Source organism: Loxodonta africana, chromosome 25, assembly GCF_030014295.1.
Source record: "Loxodonta africana isolate mLoxAfr1 chromosome 25, mLoxAfr1.hap2, whole genome shotgun sequence".
NCBI classification, from domain to species: Eukaryota; Metazoa; Chordata; class Mammalia; order Proboscidea; family Elephantidae; genus Loxodonta; species Loxodonta africana.
This window is the reverse complement of record NC_087366.1, coordinates 53,564,552-53,583,825: the sequence shown is the minus strand read 5'-3', so window position 1 is coordinate 53,583,825 and position 19,274 is coordinate 53,564,552. Positions and strand designations below refer to the sequence as shown.

Here is a 19,274-nt window from a genome sequence, read left to right as displayed (position 1 = left end):
ATGGTGCCCAGCTACCACCACTGACTGCTCTGACAGGGTCCCAGACAGAGCTGGAGAAAAATATAGAACAAAATTCTAACCCAAAAGGAAAGACCAGGCTTGCTGGCCTGACAGAGACTAAAACCCTGAGAGTAGGAGCCCTGGACACTGTTTCCGCTCAGTAATGAAGTCACTCCTGAGGTTCACCCTTCAGCCAAAGATTGAACAGGCCCATAAAACAAAACAAAACCAAAGGAGCACACCAGCCCTGGGGGAAGGACTAGAAGGCAGGAGGGGACAGGAAAGCTGGTAATAGGGAACCCAAGGTTGAGAAGGGAGTGTTGACATGTCGTGGGGTTGTTAACCAGTGTCATAAAACAATATGTGTACTGTTTAATGAGAAACTAGTTTGTTCTGTAAACCTTCACCTAAAGCACAATTAAAAAAAAATGTTCTACATTTGAGTTTGGTGAGTAGCATCTGGGGTCTTAAAAGACTTTGGGCAACCATCTAAGATACTCCACTGGCCTCACCCCTTCCACTAGCCTCACCCCTTTGGGAGCAAGGGAGAATGAAGAAAACAGAAGACACAAGGGAAAGATTAGTCTGAAGGACTAATGGACCACACTTACCACAGCCTCCACCACACTGAGACCAGAACAACTAGATGGTGCCAGGGTACCATCACTGACTGCTCTGGCAAGGATCACAATAGAGGGTCCTGGACACAGCTGGAGAAACGCAGAATAAAATTCTAACTCACAAAAAAAGATCAGACTCACTGGCCTGACACAAACTGGAGAAACCCCTTTTAGCTCAGTAATGAAGTCACTCCTGAGGTTCACACTTCAGCCAAAGATTAGACAGGCCCATAAAACAAAATGAGACTAAAGGGGCACACCAGCCCAGAGGCAAGGGCTAGAAGGCAAGGGGGGACAGGAAAATTGGTAATAGGGAACCCAAGGTTGAGAAGGGGAGAGTGTTGACATATCACGAGGTTGTTAATCAATGTCGTAAAACAACATATGTACCAACTATTTAATGCAAAGCTAGTTTGTCCTGTAAACCATCTAAAATACAATAACAACAAAAAAAAAAAGGTTAAACAGAGTTACCATATGACAGCAATTTCACTGCTAGGTATATACCCAAGAGATATGAAAACATATGTCAATTTTAAAAATAAAAAACCTGAAGATCTCCAACAAAGTATTTTCCTACAGAAGAGGGCCTCCAGTCACTGAGTGTGTCAAACGCAATAACCTGTACATGAAGGTTCACAGCAGCATTATTCATAACACTCAAAAGGCAGAAACAACCCAAATGTCCATCAACTGATGAATGGATCAATAAAATGAGGTATAACCATACAGTGGAATATTATTTGGCCCTAAAAAGTGAAGTACTAATACATGCTACAGCACGCACAACCTTGAATATATGCTAAGTGAGATAAGTCAGTCACACAAGACCTCAACACTATACGATTCCATTTGTATGAAACGCCCTGAATAGACAAATCTACAGAGACAGTAAGTAGATTAGTGATTGCCTAGGGCTAAGAGGTTTGGTGGGGTGGCAGAAATCGAGAGAAACTGTTAAAGGTTTCCTTTTGGGGGTTGATAAAAAGGTTCTAAATTTGATTATGATGATGGTTGCACAACTCTGGGAATAGGCTAAAAAAACACTGAGTTATACACTTGAAATGGGTGAACCATATGGTATGTGATTATATCTCAATAAAGCACTCACTAAAAAAAAAAAAAATGAGATACCACTACACCCAACAAATGGGCTAATATGAAAAATCTGGGAATAACTAGTGTTGAGGAGAATATAGACAAGAAAAGTCTCCCTGGACTACTTCAGGGAGAGCTTAGCACATTGTCTACCAAGACTGCGGACACCCCTGCTCTAGAACTCGGCACTCCTAGAACACGTTTATGTACACCAGTACACATGCCCATGAATGTCAAAGCGGCATTATTTTTAACAGCCCAAAACTATTAAAAACTTAAAAAGCCATCAGTAATAGAAAGAATAAATAATTGTGTGAATATCCTACAAAAAAAAAATTCTACAGTAATAAAAATGAACAAGCTAGAGCTACATTCAACAATACGGATAGATCGTAAAAGCAATGTTCATTAAACAAAAGACGCAAGGCCCAAAAGCATACAGGCAGTATGAATTCAAACATAACTTCAGAAACAGGCAAAACTAACTTACACTGTTTAAGGATGCACACACGAGTCACAAAGAAAAGCCAGTGAGTGATTACTATAATGACCAGGACAGCGGTTTTCTCGGGGGCATTCTGAATAAGGAGACTGCACAAATGCCTTACAAGATTGTCATGATGAAGACAGCATTTCAGGAGTGTCTTGGGAGAGACCATGGACAAGAAAAGGGAAGGGAATTGAGATTAGTAGAGTCTACATGTCCAGAGACTACATGCCTTCAGCTAAGAAAATACTGCTCGTCACAAACAGGGTGATAAACACCTGGACCGAGATTTGGATGGGGATGTGAAGACAGACAGTAGTTAATCCTCTACTTTTTTTATGTAATTACAGAAAAACCATATAAGAGAAGAAATGTGCAGAGAACCACACAGCTCTAACAAATGTAAATCTGTCGGGAGGAGAAGGCGACGTCACCCCTGAAGGTGTGAGAAAGGGAACCTGGTCCCAGAAGTAAGGACACCTGTTCAGTTCCTGTGGTGGGTAAACCAAGGAAACTGTCTGCTATGATCTTTGTATGAAAGAAAAGGACTTTATCTTGCCATGCTCTTTAAACATACTGTCTTGAGAAACAACATCATAAAACAAACACCATTCTAAACACATGGAAATATTTATTACCTGCAGTAACACCTGTTGAAGAGAATTTGTAGCTTTTCATGAATTCAGGTTTAAAAAAATAAAATGTCATGAACTTAATTTATGAACCATCTAAAAAACGGAAAGGCTTTTTGATGTGTCAGAAATATTATAAAAGATGATCAAGAAGTTTATGTTAATAGAACTGTCAATTCTCTGTCATATCTGAGTAAGGTAGGTTTGGAAGCAGAGGGGATTTACCACGTTACTTCTTAAAATTCCTTCTGCCCCTATGATTCAGTCTCATCACCCTAAGAAAAAGCTCACTCACTGTCACTCACCAAGCTTAGACAACTCCATCTTCTTCTTAGACCAGGTATAATACTGCAAAAGCCCTTTATAGGCCTGAACAAGGTTGATTAATATATCCTGGGAAGACGACTTTTCACCGTATCTCCATGTCTCTGCCTGGCTTAGACTTCTGTTTGCATCCTCGAGCATCCCGTGATGTAGGAGGTACAACGCATGTTGTAAAGAGATCTGCAACAACAATAGTACAGACAACCATTAGCCAAAAAGCTCTCACTGTCCACTGAATGGTTAACAGACAACACATGCTGGGCTAAGACCTTGGTAGGATACAAATGACGTAACAACATGGTCTCTGTGATCAAAGTTTTTATGTAGCCTGGAAGGAAACACAAACATGGAACAATTAAAATGATGTAAATAAGAACTAAATTATATAAACATACAAACAGGAGACAGTGTGACAGAGTGACTGACACAGACAAACAAAGAGAAGGTATTTTCAGTCAGAGAACAAGGAGGGCAAGTGGAAACCAAGAATTAAATGATCAACGCTACGTTCCTTCAGCTTCTTTTACTTGCTCAGGTGTCTTCCATCTTTCTGCCTAGGCTTTTTACAGTATTACCTACCGTTATCAGTGAAACGAGCAACTAAAAAAAATTACACTCCAAATGTAAATTCGTAAAGCCCACTCTCACCTTTAAGTAATTCATGACACCAATGTTTTTCATCCGGTCAGCAAAGGTACTGAAAGTCTCCACATTGCTCTTGGGATGATAATAGAGAATCTCACTTCCAAGCCTCCATATAATCTGTCAAAGCAGAAATCACCACCAAAATGTAAAATCTTCGCCTTAACCAACTTCTAAGAAAGCTATTTTTAAATTTCTTTTTCTGGTTATAATATTTAAAATCCTATCATTTATTTTCCTAGATATCACTATTAACACTTTACTGTGCTTTACCCAGTGAAGCTATTATGATAAAATCATTTCACTTGATTAATATTAAAATACAGGTAGTCTCCAATTTACGACCTATTTGAGTTACATCAAACTGCACTTACAAACAACTTTTTTTTTTTTTTTTCCTACTTCTGTTAGTAATATGGAAACCCTGGTGGCATAGTGGTTAAGTGCTATGACTGCTAACCAAGAGGTTAGCAGTTCGAATCTGCCAGGGGCTCCTTGGAAACTCTATGGTGCAGTTCTACTCTGTCCTATAGGGTCGCTATGAGTCAGAATCAACTCAACAGCAGTGGGTTTGGTTAGTAATATGTCCTGCATACAATTTTGTAGCACGTAATTCGCTGATGTTATCATTCTCAGGTGTTCACTCGCGGATGTTCAATGTTATGATTTACCATTCAAAAAGTGCCAACTATACCGCCATATAGCAGACTATGGCAATAATAATGAAAACTTAAAAAAAAATTGAGGTATTCAACTTATGTCAGAACCAACCTACAATGGAGCTGTTGGAACAGAACACTGTCATAAGTTGGGGACTACGTGTACTCAAAAAACCAAAAACAAACCTATTGGTGTTAAGTCAATTCTGACTCATAGCTACCCTATAGTACAGAGTAGAGCGGTACCATAAAGTTTTCTAGGAGCGCCTGGTGGATTCGAGCTAGCGACCTTTCCGTTAGCAGCCGCAGCTCTTAACCACTATGCCACCAGTACTAGATAACTATAATTAATCAACTGCCATCAAGTCAACCCTGATTCATGGCAAATCCGTGTGTGTCAGAGTAGAACTGTGCTCCACAGGGTTTTCAATGGCTGATTTTTGGGAAGCAAATCACTAGGCCTTTCTTCTGAGGTGCCTCTGGGTTGACTCAAGCCTCCAAACTTTTGCTTAGCAGTCAAGTACTCAACAGTCTGCACAACCCAGGGACACCAGGTCACTGTAACACTATGGTTTTTAAATAAGTAGTTTAACGAAGGTAGGTGATTAGGCTACATATTGAAGATTTTTTTTAATTTTCATTACAAGGAAGAATATAAAGGTGAGAAAACCTGTATTATGGTAAGATTAGCTCTTCACTGTTCTTGGCCTCATCTTTATTATCTGCAAAATGAGGACAATGAGCTAGATCTTTTCTTAAATCCCTTCAAGCTCTATAATTCGTCAATAAATTATATCTATATTTATAGAACTCTAACTTCAGAATTTTAATCAACAATGGATAAATTTTAATAAAAAAAAATTTTCTCCCCAGGTCACCAGAACTTTGGGTGACAGAGCTGGAGCTCTTCTTTTTCATGGGAGTGAATCTCTGTTTTCCCCTTACCACAGTTTAAACCATTCCAATATCAACTTCAGAGTAGATTTAAGAGCTGAATTGCAAAAAGTTATTAAATCATTTCTATAAGCACACATACTGTTTATCTGGTGTAACTGTAACACTCATGTTCCCAACTGAAGAAGATCAATTCTGATTTTGTTTGTAGACTACCAAATTGTAGCATTTGGGAGCTTACAGAAAACCTGGAGCTCATCTATCACATTTCTCAAACCTAGCTGGCCGCTCGTTAAAAATAAACATTCTAATGATTCAGATTCTGATTCTGTAAGACTAGGGTGAAGCACAGGAATCTGTATTTTCAACAAAAAGCCCAGATGATTCAAACACACACAATTGTCTGGAAATCACTGATTCAATTCTTCTATTTTACAAAACAAATTCGGGACAAAAAGAGCCTGTAACATGTTCAATGTTTAACAGCTATAGGTAACCTTAGTCCGAAAACTTTTCAATCAATGGTGAAATTGTTTTCTTGGCTCTAGTAGATATCTAACTGATGCTACACTTACTACGTTGTTGTTATTGTTGTTAGGTGCCATCGAATCGGTTCTGACTCATAGCGACCCTATGCACACTACAACACTTCCCAGCCCTGCACCATCCTTACAATCGTTGTTATGCTTGAGCTCATTGTTACAGCCACTGTGTCAATCCACCTTGTTGAGGGTCTTCCTCTTTTCCACCGACCATGTCCTTTGCCAAGCACAATGTCCTTCTACAGGGACTGATCCCTCCTGATAACATGTCCAAAGTACATAAGACACAGTCTTGCCATCCTTGCTTCTAAGGAGCATTCTGGTTGTACTTCTTCCAAGACAGATTTGTTCACTCTTTTGGCAGTACATGGTATATTCAATATTCTTCCCCAACACCACAATTCAAAGGCATCAATTCTTCCGTCTTCCTGATTCACTGTCCAGCTTCCACGTGCATATGATGCGACTGCAAATACCATGGCTTGGGTGAGGCGCACCTTAGTCTTCAAGGCACAACTCACAATGAGAAGAAATAGCTGCAAACATCCTTTAATAATCAGGACTGGGAATGTACAAAGTATGAATCTAGGAAATTTGGAAATCATCAAAAAGTGAAACGGAACACATAAACATCGATATCCTAGGCATTAGTGAGCTGAAATGGACTGGTATCGGCCATTCTGAATCGGGCAATCTGTACAGTCTACTATGCTGGGAATGACAACTTGAAGAGGAACAGTGTTGCATTCATCATCAAAAAGAACATTTCAGGATCCATCCTGAAGTACAACGCTGTCAGTGATAGGATAATATCTACACAGCTACAAGGAAGGCCAGTTAATACGACTATTATTCAAATTTAGGCACCAACTACTAAGGCCAAAGATGAAGAAATAGAAGATTTTTATCAGGTGCTGCAGTCTGAAATTGATCGAACACGCAATCAGGATGCATTGATAATTACTGGTGACTGGAATGCGAAAGTAGAAAACAAAGAAGGATCAGTAGTTGGAAAACATGGCCTTGGTGATAGAAACAACGCTGGAGATGAAATGATAGAATTTTCCAAGACCAGCGACTTCTTCATTACAAATATCTTCTTTCACCAACATAAACGGCAACTATACACATAGGCCTCGCCAGATGGAACACACAGGAATTAAACTGACTACATCTGTGGAAAGAGACGATGGAAAAGCTCAGTATCATCTGTCAGAACAAGGCCAGGGGCCGACTGTGGAACAGACCATCAATTGCTCATATGCAAGTTCAAGCAGAAACTGAAGAAAATCATGGCAAGTCCACGAGAACCAAAATATGACCTTGAATATATCCCACCTCAATTTAGAGACCATCTGAAGAATAGATTTGATGTACTGAACACTAGTGACCGAAGACCAGATGAGCTGTAGAATGACATCAAGGACATCATACATGAAGAAAGTGAAAGGTCATTGAAAAGACAGGGAAGAAAAAAAGACCAAGATGGATGTCGGAGGAGAGTCTGAAACTTGCTCTCGAATGTCGAGCAGCTAAAGCAAATGCAAGAAAGGATGAAGTAAAAGAACTGAAGATTTCAAAGGGTGGCTCGAGAAGACAAAGTATTTTAATGACATGTGCAAAGAGCTGGAGATGGAAAACCAAAAGGGAAGAACACACTCGGCGTTTCTCAAGCTGAAAAACAGTTACTGTATTAATTAAAAAAAAAAAAAAAACAACAAACCCGTTGCCCTCAAGTTGACTCCAACTCACAGGAATCCTAATGGACAGGGCAGAACTGCCCCGTACAGTTTCCAAGGAGCGCCTGGTGGATTCGAACTGCTGACCTTTTGGTGAGCTGCTGAGCTCTTAACCACTGCACTGCCAGGCTTCCCCTGTATTAACAGAAGCTATTTAAGATATTCATGTGTACTGTGTGTGTGAACTGTCTTTGCTGAACAGCTTTAACAGTATATGGGAGATGGTGCTCTAGAGGCCTGGGATATACCAAATTCCTGCCCTTGTGCAATATACATTCTATCGTGAAGACAGAATCAACAATCAAGAAACATAAATTGTGTAATAGCTCAGAAAGCGACAAATGTTGTGGAAAAAATAACGCAGCAAGGGGCCTGAAAAGGAAAGAGGTAGGGAGGATCAGGAAGAATGGTTAGGGGGTCAGGAGTGTCAGTTAGTCAATGGGAGCGGGCAGCACAGAGTTACAATTTGAAATAGAAGAGTCATGGTAGGTCTCGTTAAGGAGGGGACTTGAAGGAGGCAGCCAGAGTGGCAGCCGAAGAAAGGCCTTTCCAAATAAAGAAAAGATGGGGGAAAAGCAATCAGGCAAGAATATGCCTGGCCTGTTCAGGTAACAAGGCCAGTGAGGCTGAAGCACAATAAAGAAAGGGAGAAAGAGAAGTCAGAGAGGTCAAAAGGCGGAAGGGAGTGATCAGGTCATGTTGGAACTTACCGACGATTATAAGGACTTTGCGTTTTACTCTGGGTGAAATGGGAAACTATTAGTGTTTTCAGCGGAGGTGTGACATGATCTGACTTACGTTTTGAAAAGATCACTCTGCAACATTAGTCATTAGGGAAATGCAAATCAAAGCCACAATGAGCTATTACTTCATGCCCACTGGATGACTAAACTCAGACAGACTATAAGTACTGGGAATGATGTGAAAAGATTGGAACCCTCACTCACTGCTGGTGGGAATTTAAAATGGTGCAGCCACTTAGGAAAAGAGCCTGGAAGTTGCTCAAAAGGTTACAGAGTTATCATAAGACAGAGCAATCCCACTCCTAGGTACACACCGAGAGAAATGAATGCATACATCCATACAAAAACTTGTCCATGACTCCTAGCAGCATTATTCATTATATCCAAAAAGTGGAAACAATGCAAAAGTCCATCAATTGATGAATGGATAAATAAAACGCGGTACATACAATGGAATATTATTCAGTCGTAAAAAGGAATAAAGTACTGATGCACGCTACAACATGCACGAATCTTGAAAACACTATGCTAAGTGAAAGAAGCCAGTCATAAAATACCATATATCAAATGGTTCCATTTGTATGAAGTGTCCAGAATATGCAAATCTAGAGACAGAAAAGAGATCAGCAATTGCCAGGGGCTGAGTATGGCGAGTGAGGAGTAACTGCTAAAGGGTGCAAGGATTCTTTTTAGAGGAATGAAAATGTTCTAAAATTGATTGTAGTGATGGTTACACAACCCTGTGAATAAACTAAAAACAAAACAGTGAACTGACATCTTAATGGGTGAGCTGTATGTTACGGGAATTATATCTCAAATAAAGCTGATTAAAAACAGTGGGGGATCACTCTGGTTGTTGTGCTGAAAATAGACAGGGGTGGGGAAGAGGGAAAGCAGTCATCCAGGTGAGGTGACAGTGGCTGGGAACAAGGTACAGCAAAGGAGGGGGTGAGAAGTACTTAGATTACAGTATTTTGAAGGTACAGCTAACAGGATTTTCTGATGGTTTGGTTAGGGAGTATGGGAGAGAAAAGGATGACTCCAGAATTTTCAGCCCTAGCAACTACATAAAGAAAAAATAAAGTAACCACCTGAAGTAAGGAAGATCGGGCTTAAGGGAGAAGACCAGAAGTTCCATTTCAGACACAGTATAATATATTAGTTAGGATAATACGATCATTAAATATCCAAGTGGTGATGTGGTGTGTAGACAGCTGGATACAGGAATCTGGAAATAAACAGTGAAGTCAGGGCCAGAGATATAGGACTGAGACTCACGAGCAATAGATATTTAAGGTGATGAAACTGAATGAGATAATCAAAAGTGAGTAAACATCAGGAAGAGGACAAAGGATTGAGCCCTGGGGCACTCCCAAGCCAAAAGGCCAGGGAGAAGAGCAGCAACCAGAAAAGAGGACTGAAGAATAGTCAGTGAAGTAGGAGAGAAAATGAAGAGAAAGTGCAATATCCTAGAAGCCAAAGAGAGAAAATTGATCACACAGGAAGGAGTCACCTACTAACTGTTAATATTGCTGACAGATCAAGTTAGATGAGCACCAAGAACTGCTACTGGACTGAACAACATAGCAGTCATTGCTGACTTCGACTAAACAGTTCTGTTGAAATGGTGACGATGAGTGGAAAGGGTGTCTAACAGGAGAGGGTTTGGAGAGAACAGGTATATTCACCTCTTTCAAGGAGCTCTGCTGAAAGGGGGAGTTGAAAAACGAGGCATAGCTGGTGGAGGACGTGGGGGTGAGAGATGATTTTAATACTGAAGAAAAAACATATCTGTATGATGATGGGAAATATTCTGTAGAAAAGGAAAGAAGTGTTGGAATGATGAATATTGGAGAATTTAGAGCTCAAAGTATTTTTAGTCTCCTTTAAAATGAGAGTAAGTAAAAAGAAGTATACAAAAAATGTCCTGATACAATCTCTACACCCAAAGCTACTTCTAGTAGTTTTTGGTAACATCAATTTGGGAATCTACAAAGCTACTCTGGGTAAGCTCCAGAGGCAGAAACTCCCAGGGATCTAATATCTTCCAGCACACTTACACTTTGTTTACCTCAGGGGCAGCCTGCCTTTTGCCGGCATCTGAGTCTTCCAAGATCTGAAAATAACTATGCATATATTCCGCCGCTTTCTCCCACTGGTGTTTTAGCAGAGCTTCTTGGATCAAACCTAAACAAGCACTTGTTGTCTTGGCAAAATCCTTCTCCTTTTTTCCTCCAGTCTCTACAAAGATAAAAAGAAGACAGACTTTACCCGTAGTGACCCCCAATTCAACGATTCAAAAACTTTTGGCAAGCAAAATTTTTCACACGTAGAACCAAAACCAAAAACCATCAAGTCAATTCCAACTCATAGCGACCCTACAGGACAGAGGAGAACTTCCCAATAGGGTCTCCAAGAAGGACCTGGTAGATTCCAACTGCTGACCTTTTCGTTAACAAGTAGAATAGTAGGCGTTAACTGAATCAGCCCATCCTCAGTATCAAATCAGGTTCACTTGCAACAAACCCTTCCGTACTGTTATCAGCTAATAATAAGAATGCCTTATCTGATGTTCTTAAGTTACCAGTTGTTCTTGGGTTACCCTTCAAATCTGATTCAATCATCCTTTCATTCTCGCACTAAACAATCTTGGGAGCTCCCAGAGACTCCCAAAAGCACAGTTTCAGGTATTTAGAACAGGTATTAAAAATCATCAGAGTCATCCTATGCAAGCACGATCTTTATTACTTACCAACATTCTGAAAACTCCAAGAGGTAAGCTTTTAGGTTTTAAGGACTGAGTTTCAGCAACTCAATGATATGAAATGCAAATGAGATTAAAATAGTTGTAGATATTAGCATTTACATCTAAAGTATTGGCAATCAGCATGTGTGATAGTGAAGGTTGTGTGCCAACTTGTCTGGACCATGATTCTAAGTGGTATGGCAGTTACATAATGATGTAGTTTGGCAGTTATGTAATGATGTAATCATCCTCCATTTTTCTGCCTGATATAGTCATCCCCCATTTTGTGATCTGATATAAGCAGCCAATCAGTTGCAAAGGGAGTTTCCTTCACGGTGTGGCCTGGATCCAACATATACAGATGTTACAGCGAAGCTCCTGTGCTCTGGATCCTGCATCCGATTTGTCATTCTCTGACCTCCGGCCTGCCACCTGACCTACAGATCCTGGGATTCACCAGCTCCTGCAACCCCAAGTCAGCAGCCTTCTGCCCAATCTGCCGATTTTAGGTTCATCAGCCCCTGCAACCACGAGTCATGAGAAGCCTCCAGCATGATGCCTCACCCACAGATTTGGGATTTGCCACCCTCCACAACTGCATGAGCCATTTCCTTGAGACAAATCTCCCTGTGCATATATTTATGCATACATGCTTCATTAAAAAGAGGAGGATCATCAACAAGATAAACTGACACAATGGCTCCAACAATGGACTCAAACATATCAATAACTGTGAGGATGGTACAGGACTGGGCAGGGTTTCATTCTGTTGTACATAGGGTCACTAGAAGTTGGAACTGACTCAATGGCACCTAACAACAACGTAACGTACGAATCACTGGTTTTGCTCCTCTAGAGAACGCAGCCTAAGACACCATGTTAAGAATGCATTTAGTTACAGACCTAATTTAAGAGTAACTTCCTACACTACAACACTCTAGGCTAACCCATTGCCGTCAAGCCTATTCCAACTCATAGCATCCCTACAGGATGGAGTAGAACTGTCCCATAGGGTTTCCAGGGAACAGGTGGTGGATTCAAAATGCTGACCTTTTGGTTTAGCAGCTAAGCATTTAACCACTGTGCCACCAGGGTTCTACTCTGTCTTATAGGGTCGTTAGGAGTCAGCATCAACTCGGTGGCAAAGGACTTGGTTTTTTCCCCTCTGATGGCTCTCTGTGTCTGCTGCCTGTGGAAGGTGTCCTGGTTGTCTAGTGCTGCTCTAACAGAAATACCACAAGTGGACAGCTTTAACAAAGAGAAATTTATTTTCTCACAGTCTAGTAGGCTAGAAGTCCTAATTCAGGGTGTCAGCTCCAGGGGAAGCCTTTCTCTCTCTGTTGGCTCTGGAGGAAGGTCCTTGTCTTCAATCTTCCCCTGGACTAAGAGCTTCTCCCTGCGGGAACCTCAGGTCCAAAGTATGTGCTCTGCTCTAGGTGCTTCTTTCTTGGTGGTATGAGGTCCCCAACTCTCTGCTTGCTTCCCTTTCCTTTTATCTCTTGTAAGATAAAATGTGGTGCAGGCCACACTCCAGGGAAACTCCCTTTACGTTGGATCAGGGATGTGACCTGAGCAATGGTGTTACATCCCACCCTAATTCTCTGTAACATAAAATTACAACCACAAAATGGAGGACAACCACACAATACTGGGAATCATGGCCTAACCAAGTTGACACACATTTTTGAGGGACACGGTTCAAGCCACAACAGAAGGTCTCCTACATACGGCTAACCAATGAAAACTTTGTTGTGCCAAACTTCAATCTCACGGTCACATCTTCTTCCTTGATTAGTCCTAATATCCCTCGAACTTACGACACTGCCACAATACAGACTATTTACTGTTAATTCAAAGGAAAAGAACTCTACAAGAGAAAAAATCTATGTTTTTTTTACAGTTTATTTTCTTTTCTCATGGCTAGAAAAAAATCTCACATATTCCCATCTTGAAAACGGAAGCTCTTCCCAGCCTGATTCTTCGTTTTGTATCCACATTGAACCTTACCATCTCCTTGCATCAGGTTAAACTGGTTAGATGTTATTTTACTTACCCACAGTTTCCATTTGCTTTCGGAGCCAAGGAATAGACATTCCTGTACCAGAGAGCATTGATTTTTCCACCTGATCAGCCTCGGCCATAGGCCTCGTCAATTCGCCACTGAAGTCACTCATACCTATTCCAAACTGGGAATACGTGCACCTTAATCCATAGGCTTTTGAGTTATACCAAAAAAAAAAAAAAGCCATCTAATAAATATCATTTACTCAGCAGAATTCACTGTACTTCATAGTTCCTTTAAAGTAAAAAATGAATTTAATTATATCAGTAACAGCCAAAACATATGGTCCTTTTGATAAAAAAAACTCAGTAACTACTATGTGCCAAGAATATACAAATATAAATGATACTGTTAAAAAAAAAAAAAACCTAGTCTAGAGAAACAGAAAAGTACATAATAAAACAATATAACAAGCATGATAGTAACAGTAGTAGCACTTGCCTAAATTTTTTGCATCCTTACTATATGCCAAACCCACTGCCACTCAGTTGATTCTAACTCATAGCAGCCCTATGGGACAAAGCAGAACTGTCCCCCATAGGGTTTCCAAGGAGCAACTGCTGGATTCAAACTGCCAACCTTTTGAGTAGCAGCTGCAGCTATTAACCACTGTGCCACCAGGGCTCCTACTATATGCCAGGCATATAAATTATCTAATCTAATCCTAAATTAAATAACAGCAATCCTAAAGAGAGAATATCGGAGAAATATTTGGAGGTAGCATCAACAGTACCTAATAACTGACTGCACATGGGGAATTAGGGAGAGGTACCCTGGTGGCTTAGCGCTTAAGTACTACAGCTGCTAACCAGGAGGCTGGCAGTTCAAATCCACCAGGCACTCCTTGGTAACTATGGGGCCGTTCTACCCTGTCCTATAGGGTTGCTATGAGTTCGAATCCACTCAACACCAGTGGGGTGTTTTTTTTTTCTACCCTGAGCATCTTCAGGATCAAGTCCAAAGTCAGCCTGGCATATGATTATCTTTCCAGGTTCCTCTCTCACGGTCAGTTCTACCTTTCGCATCCCTCCTTCACACAAGCCCCCAAACTCTAGCCCTGACAAGCAGTTTGACGTTCTTCCTACTTCCTAAAAGTAGCCACTCAGTTTCTTCAACATTAAAATGGAGGAAAATAATTAGTGAAGGTAACTACGCTGCCCAGTGTCACAAGGATGAGGGCGACATTTCAGGAAATAGAAGTAACATCAAACAGCTTGACAGGGCTGGAGTTGGGGGTGTGGGGGTGTGGGGGTGTGGAGGAGGGCAGCGGAAGGCAGTTGGAACTGATGGTGAGAAAGGAACCTAGAAAGATAGTCACATGACAGGCTGGGTTTGGACTTGATCCTGAAGATGCTTAATTCTCCATATCCAATCAATTATTAGGTACTCTTGACACAACCAGGAAACCCTGGTGGTGTAGTGGTTAAGTGCTACAGCTGCTAACCAAAGGGCTGGCAGTTCGAATCCACCAGGTGCTCCTTAGAAACTCTACGGGGCAGTTCTATTCTGTCCTGTGGGGTCGCTATGAGTCGGAATCGACTCGACGGCAACGGGTAACGGTAAAAACGCTGCCTCAAATTTTGCCTCTTCACAATACAGCCAAATTTTGCCTCTTCACAATACAGCCACACTAAACTTTGCAAAACCTAATTCTGCAGTTAGGAACAAGGGTTTTATATAAGATCTAAATTTGAGTCCGACCACGAGCTGTATTTTAAAGGGGTCGTTACAGAAGAGCTCCCTTCTCAAATTCGCAGACCCAAAATGTTGTCCCGCAGTTATCACGGTAACTAAAGCTTTTCCACCTCCTCTCACTTGTTCTCAGAATTGAAGGTTCCAGGGCATCTGGAGAAAATATTAGAAGAGCACGGATGAACCCTAGCACAAGCGATGAACGAGGGACATCGTGCGGAACATTTACCTGTCTGCTGCTCTCGCCTCCTCTTTCGCGAAACAGCGTTGGAGAACCGGAACCGGAAGTGACGCCAGCCACCGCTTCTTGTGAGCATGCGCAAAATCGGCCGCCGGCGCTCTGGCGCCTCGTGACGCAACCCCCCCCACCTCTAACGACCACTTCGGCTGTGACGTCATCGCCGCTATTCGACCCCGGAAGTGACTGAAACCGACGCGCCCCTGGTGGCTTGTCTCCGGATGTATGTTGTTGTTACCTGCAGCCGGAGAGTGGGAAACTTTAATTGCAAATGGGGATTAGGCAACAGGAGAGCAACTGCTTGGGAGGAACAGTCAAAAATGCAGAATGTCACTTTACTCGAGTTCTTTACTCTGCGATGACCGTTCGGTTTCTGCTGGGCTCAGGTGCACTGCGCTACCGGAGGCTGGCTGCTGGCATTACAAGATAGATTGTTGCATATTCTTTACTTTCTTAAGAGCTCTTTTCTCTTTTATTAAAGTTTAAGTGTCTCTGACTACTTCACCATAATTTGAGCTAGAATCTCGTTTTTCTTCTCAACGGGGGCTGTTCTGCGTACGTGTCTAGGGCCACCTTTCATGAAGGACACTGACAAACCTATATGAAATAGGGATCGGGTTGGAAGTAAGACGGTTAAACTATGTAAAATAATAGACAGTTGAGGGGTTCTAGAGATGACGATCTGGGAAAAGCAGAGACACGTGGGAATACACTATATGTCTCCAGTGTTTGGACAGCTGATCTGTGAAAGAAGGCTTCAACTACCTTTTCATAGCATCAGAGTACAGAACTAGCACTAACAGGTGAAAGCTAAAGGAGGGCAGCTTTAAAGTCATTCCAAGAAAGAATTTTGTTCACACCTAAGCCTGCACAAATAATGACATAGGCTCCCCCCAGGAACCTTGGGGTTTCTCCTCCCAAAAGAGTGAACCATTTGGGCAGAATCAAGATATTATAGAGGAAATTAAAGGATCTAGGAAGACCAAGGGAGAAGTGATGCCTTTGAATTATGGTGTTGGCAAAGAATACTGAATATACCATGGACTGCCAGAAGAATGAACAAACCTGTCTTGGAAGGACTGCCAGAATGTTTCTTAGAAGCAAGGATGGCGAGACTGCCTCCCATAACTTGAGCATGTTACCAGGAGGGACCAGTCCCTGGAGAAGGACATCATGCTTGGCAAAGTGGAGGGTGAGTAAAAAAGAGGAAGACCATCAATGAGATGGATGGACACAGCAGGCTGCAACAGTGGGCTGAAGCATAGTAAAGATTGTGAGGATGGGGCGGGACTGGGCAGTGTTTTGTTCTCTTGTACACAGGGTCGTTATGAGCTGGAACTGACCTGCCGGCAGCTAAGAACAACAACAGTAACACCTTATACATGGACTCCTTGAAATGCTATGAATACTTGGTTCTGTGTTGTCTTAGTAAACACTGCAATAGTTACGGACTTGCAAGAAAAGTTCCTCCTGCTGCCCCTTGTGTCATAAGTGCTTGGCCCCACATAAGCCTGTGCCCAAGCTTCCCAGGGCAGGGATGACCTAAATCACAGTGTGGTCCAGGAGGGCACACACACAAAAGAACATAGCCATTAGCCTCTAGTCTATAGCCTTGGTCTGCCTGTATTTATTCCTTTGCCGTGACATATAACATAAAATATCAATATTAACAGGAGTTTGGAAGAAGTTGATTCCAGCCCTCATGGATGACTTCGAGGGGTTCAAGACTTTAGTGGAGGAAGTAACTGCAGATATGGTGGAAATAGCAAGAGAACTAGAATTAGAAGTAGCACCTGAAGATGGACTGAATGGCTGTAATCTCATGATAAAACTTTAATGGATGAAGAGTTGCTTCTTACGATGAGCCGAGAAAGAGTTTTCTTGAGATGGGATCTACTCCTGGTGAAGATGCCACGAACATTGTTAATCACAACAAAGGATTTACAATATTACATAAACTTAGTTGATAAAGCAGTGGCAGGGTTTGAGAGGATTGACTCCGATTTTGAAAGAAGTTCTACCGTGCGTAAAATGTTATCAGACAGCATTATGTGCTACAGAGAAATCTTTTGTGAAAGGAAGAATCAGTCAATGCAGCACATTTCACGACTGTCTTATTTGAAGAAGTTGTCACAGCCACCCGGAGCAGTCAGCAGCCGTCAACATCAAGGCAAGACCCTTCACCAGCAAAAGACCCTTCACGGCTCACTGAAGGCTCAGATGACGATTAGCATTTTTTAGCAATAAAGTATTTTTTAATTAAGGTATGTATATTGTTTTTTTAGATGTAATGCTGTTGCACACTTAATAGACTACAGTATAGTGTGAACATAACTTTTACATGCACTGGGAAACCAAAAATTTTGTGCGACTTACTTTATTGCAATATTTGCTGTATGGCGGTGGTCTGGAACCCAATGTGCAATATCTCCAAGGTATGCCTGTATACATGGCTAGAAATTCATACTGTCACAAAAATGGAGAAAGAATATCTGGTTTTCCTTAAAGTTCTTCAACACCTCTCGGCCACAGTACATAAAAGAGGGAAAGTAAAGAATGACTATCATTATGTGCCCTACCTTCCTCTTGTCTTTCTCATGGTATCACTCTGGTAAAAATTTATGGACCATATTATGTCTAAGCTAATATTATAAACAAGATAAAAAAGGAATGACATGTCAAAAATGCAAACAAAATAAAACGAAGCCTGCAAAAAGCAGACAGACTCCTATCTAGAAAACATCCCAAAGAACTGAAAGGTGTTCTCACAACTGCTTTGTGCTAAAGAGCCACTGAATATGATGATGAATTACATTAAAAAAACAAAAAAGCCTGCACACTGACATGTAGAGAAGAGTAGTCCCATGAGCCTTTCCTGTGCAGTCTATTGAAGAATGAGCTTCAGACAACTAAACGATTGGAGATACATCGTCATAAATTATACTGTATAACAGTTAGTAGCATGAATACGACTTTAAAAAATGAATGTGGCAAAAGCAATAACATAAAAACAAAAACAGATCACATAATAACATAGAGAAAAATATTATCCAACTGTTGTTTATTGCCCTCAATTCAGCTCCAACTCATGGCCACCTTAAGTATAACACAATGAAATGTTGCCTGGCCCTGTGCCATCTACATGATCATTGATATGTTGGAGTCCATTGTTGTGGCTATTGGGTCAATCCATCCATCGAGGGTTTCCCTCATTTTAGCTAACCTTCTGCTTTATTAAATGTGATAGCTTTTTCTAGGGATTGGCCTTTCCTGATGATGTGTCCGAAGTAAACAAGATGAAATCTCACCATCTTCGCTTCTAAGGATCATTCTGGTTGTATTTCTTCTAAGACTGATCCGTTTGTTCTTCTGGAAGCCCACAGTATATTTCGTATTCTTCACCAACACCACAAATCAAACACATAAATTCTTCTGTCTTCCTTTTTCACTGTCCAGCTTTCACATGCATATGAGGTGATTGAAAAGACCATAGCTTGGATCAGGCACACCTTAGTCACCAAGTGACATCTTTGCTTTTTAAAACTTTAAAGAGGTCTTTTTAGCAGATTTACTCACTGCACTAAGTTGTTTGATTTCTTGGTCACTGCTTCTATGGGTATTGATTATTGATCCAAGTAGAATGCAATCCTCACAACTTCAATTTCAAACCTTATGGATAACAACAGAACATAAAAAAACCTTATGGATAACAACAGCACATATCCAACTGTAAATTCCCTAAACTACATGGACTAGGGTCCCACCCCAGGCTTACACTGGAGGAAACACTGTATTCCCAAAGATGCACTGCCAGCTTGAGTTATTGCCTTCTTAGTAGCTTAAGCCTCTATATAAAGAAGCTCAGGCTGTCCTGCTGGAGAGAGAGGCCACATGGAGCCAACAGTCAGCACCTGGGTTCCAGACAGGTCGGGGAGACCATCCCAGACATTACAGTCCAAAACAGGCGCTTCATGCTTGCAATTGCATGAGTGGGTCAGTTGACACCACGTGAAGCAGAGGTGAGCTGTTCCCATGGAACCCTGTGTAAATTCTTATTTATTTATCTACTTTTATTAACTTTTATTGAGCTTCAAGTGAACATTTACAAATCAAGCCAGACTGTCACATATAAGTTTATATACACCTTACTCCGTAC

The 19,274-nt window shown here is 41.3% G+C and overlaps 1 protein-coding gene across 9 annotated transcripts in view; it reads right to left on the bottom strand.

Annotated features, from left to right (window-relative positions):
* TAF1A (TATA-box binding protein associated factor, RNA polymerase I subunit A) overlaps positions 1-15,212 on the bottom strand; it is a 38,651-nt gene extending 23,439 nt beyond the window's left edge. For 5 of the 9 annotated variants that reach the window (XR_002786021.2, XM_003410950.4, XM_010591088.3 and 2 more), the window contains exons 1-5: positions 15,110-15,195; positions 13,180-13,341; positions 10,452-10,621; positions 3,810-3,923; positions 3,143-3,341 (exon numbers count right to left, since the gene is read on the bottom strand). Coding sequence is in view for 8 of the 9 variants with exons in the window: in XM_003410950.4 (XP_003410998.2) it covers positions 3,143-3,341; positions 3,810-3,923; positions 10,452-10,621; positions 13,180-13,300 (604 nt within the window). In the remaining variant the exon portion in view is untranslated. Of the gene's footprint in view, positions 1-3,142; positions 3,342-3,809; positions 3,924-6,029; positions 6,365-10,451; positions 10,622-13,179; positions 13,342-15,109 lie in introns of those variants that run through there. The other 4 variants (XM_010591087.3, XM_064276885.1, XM_064276886.1 and 1 more) reach the window with 4 other exon arrangements.
* Between the last annotated feature and the right edge of the window lie 4,062 nt (positions 15,213-19,274).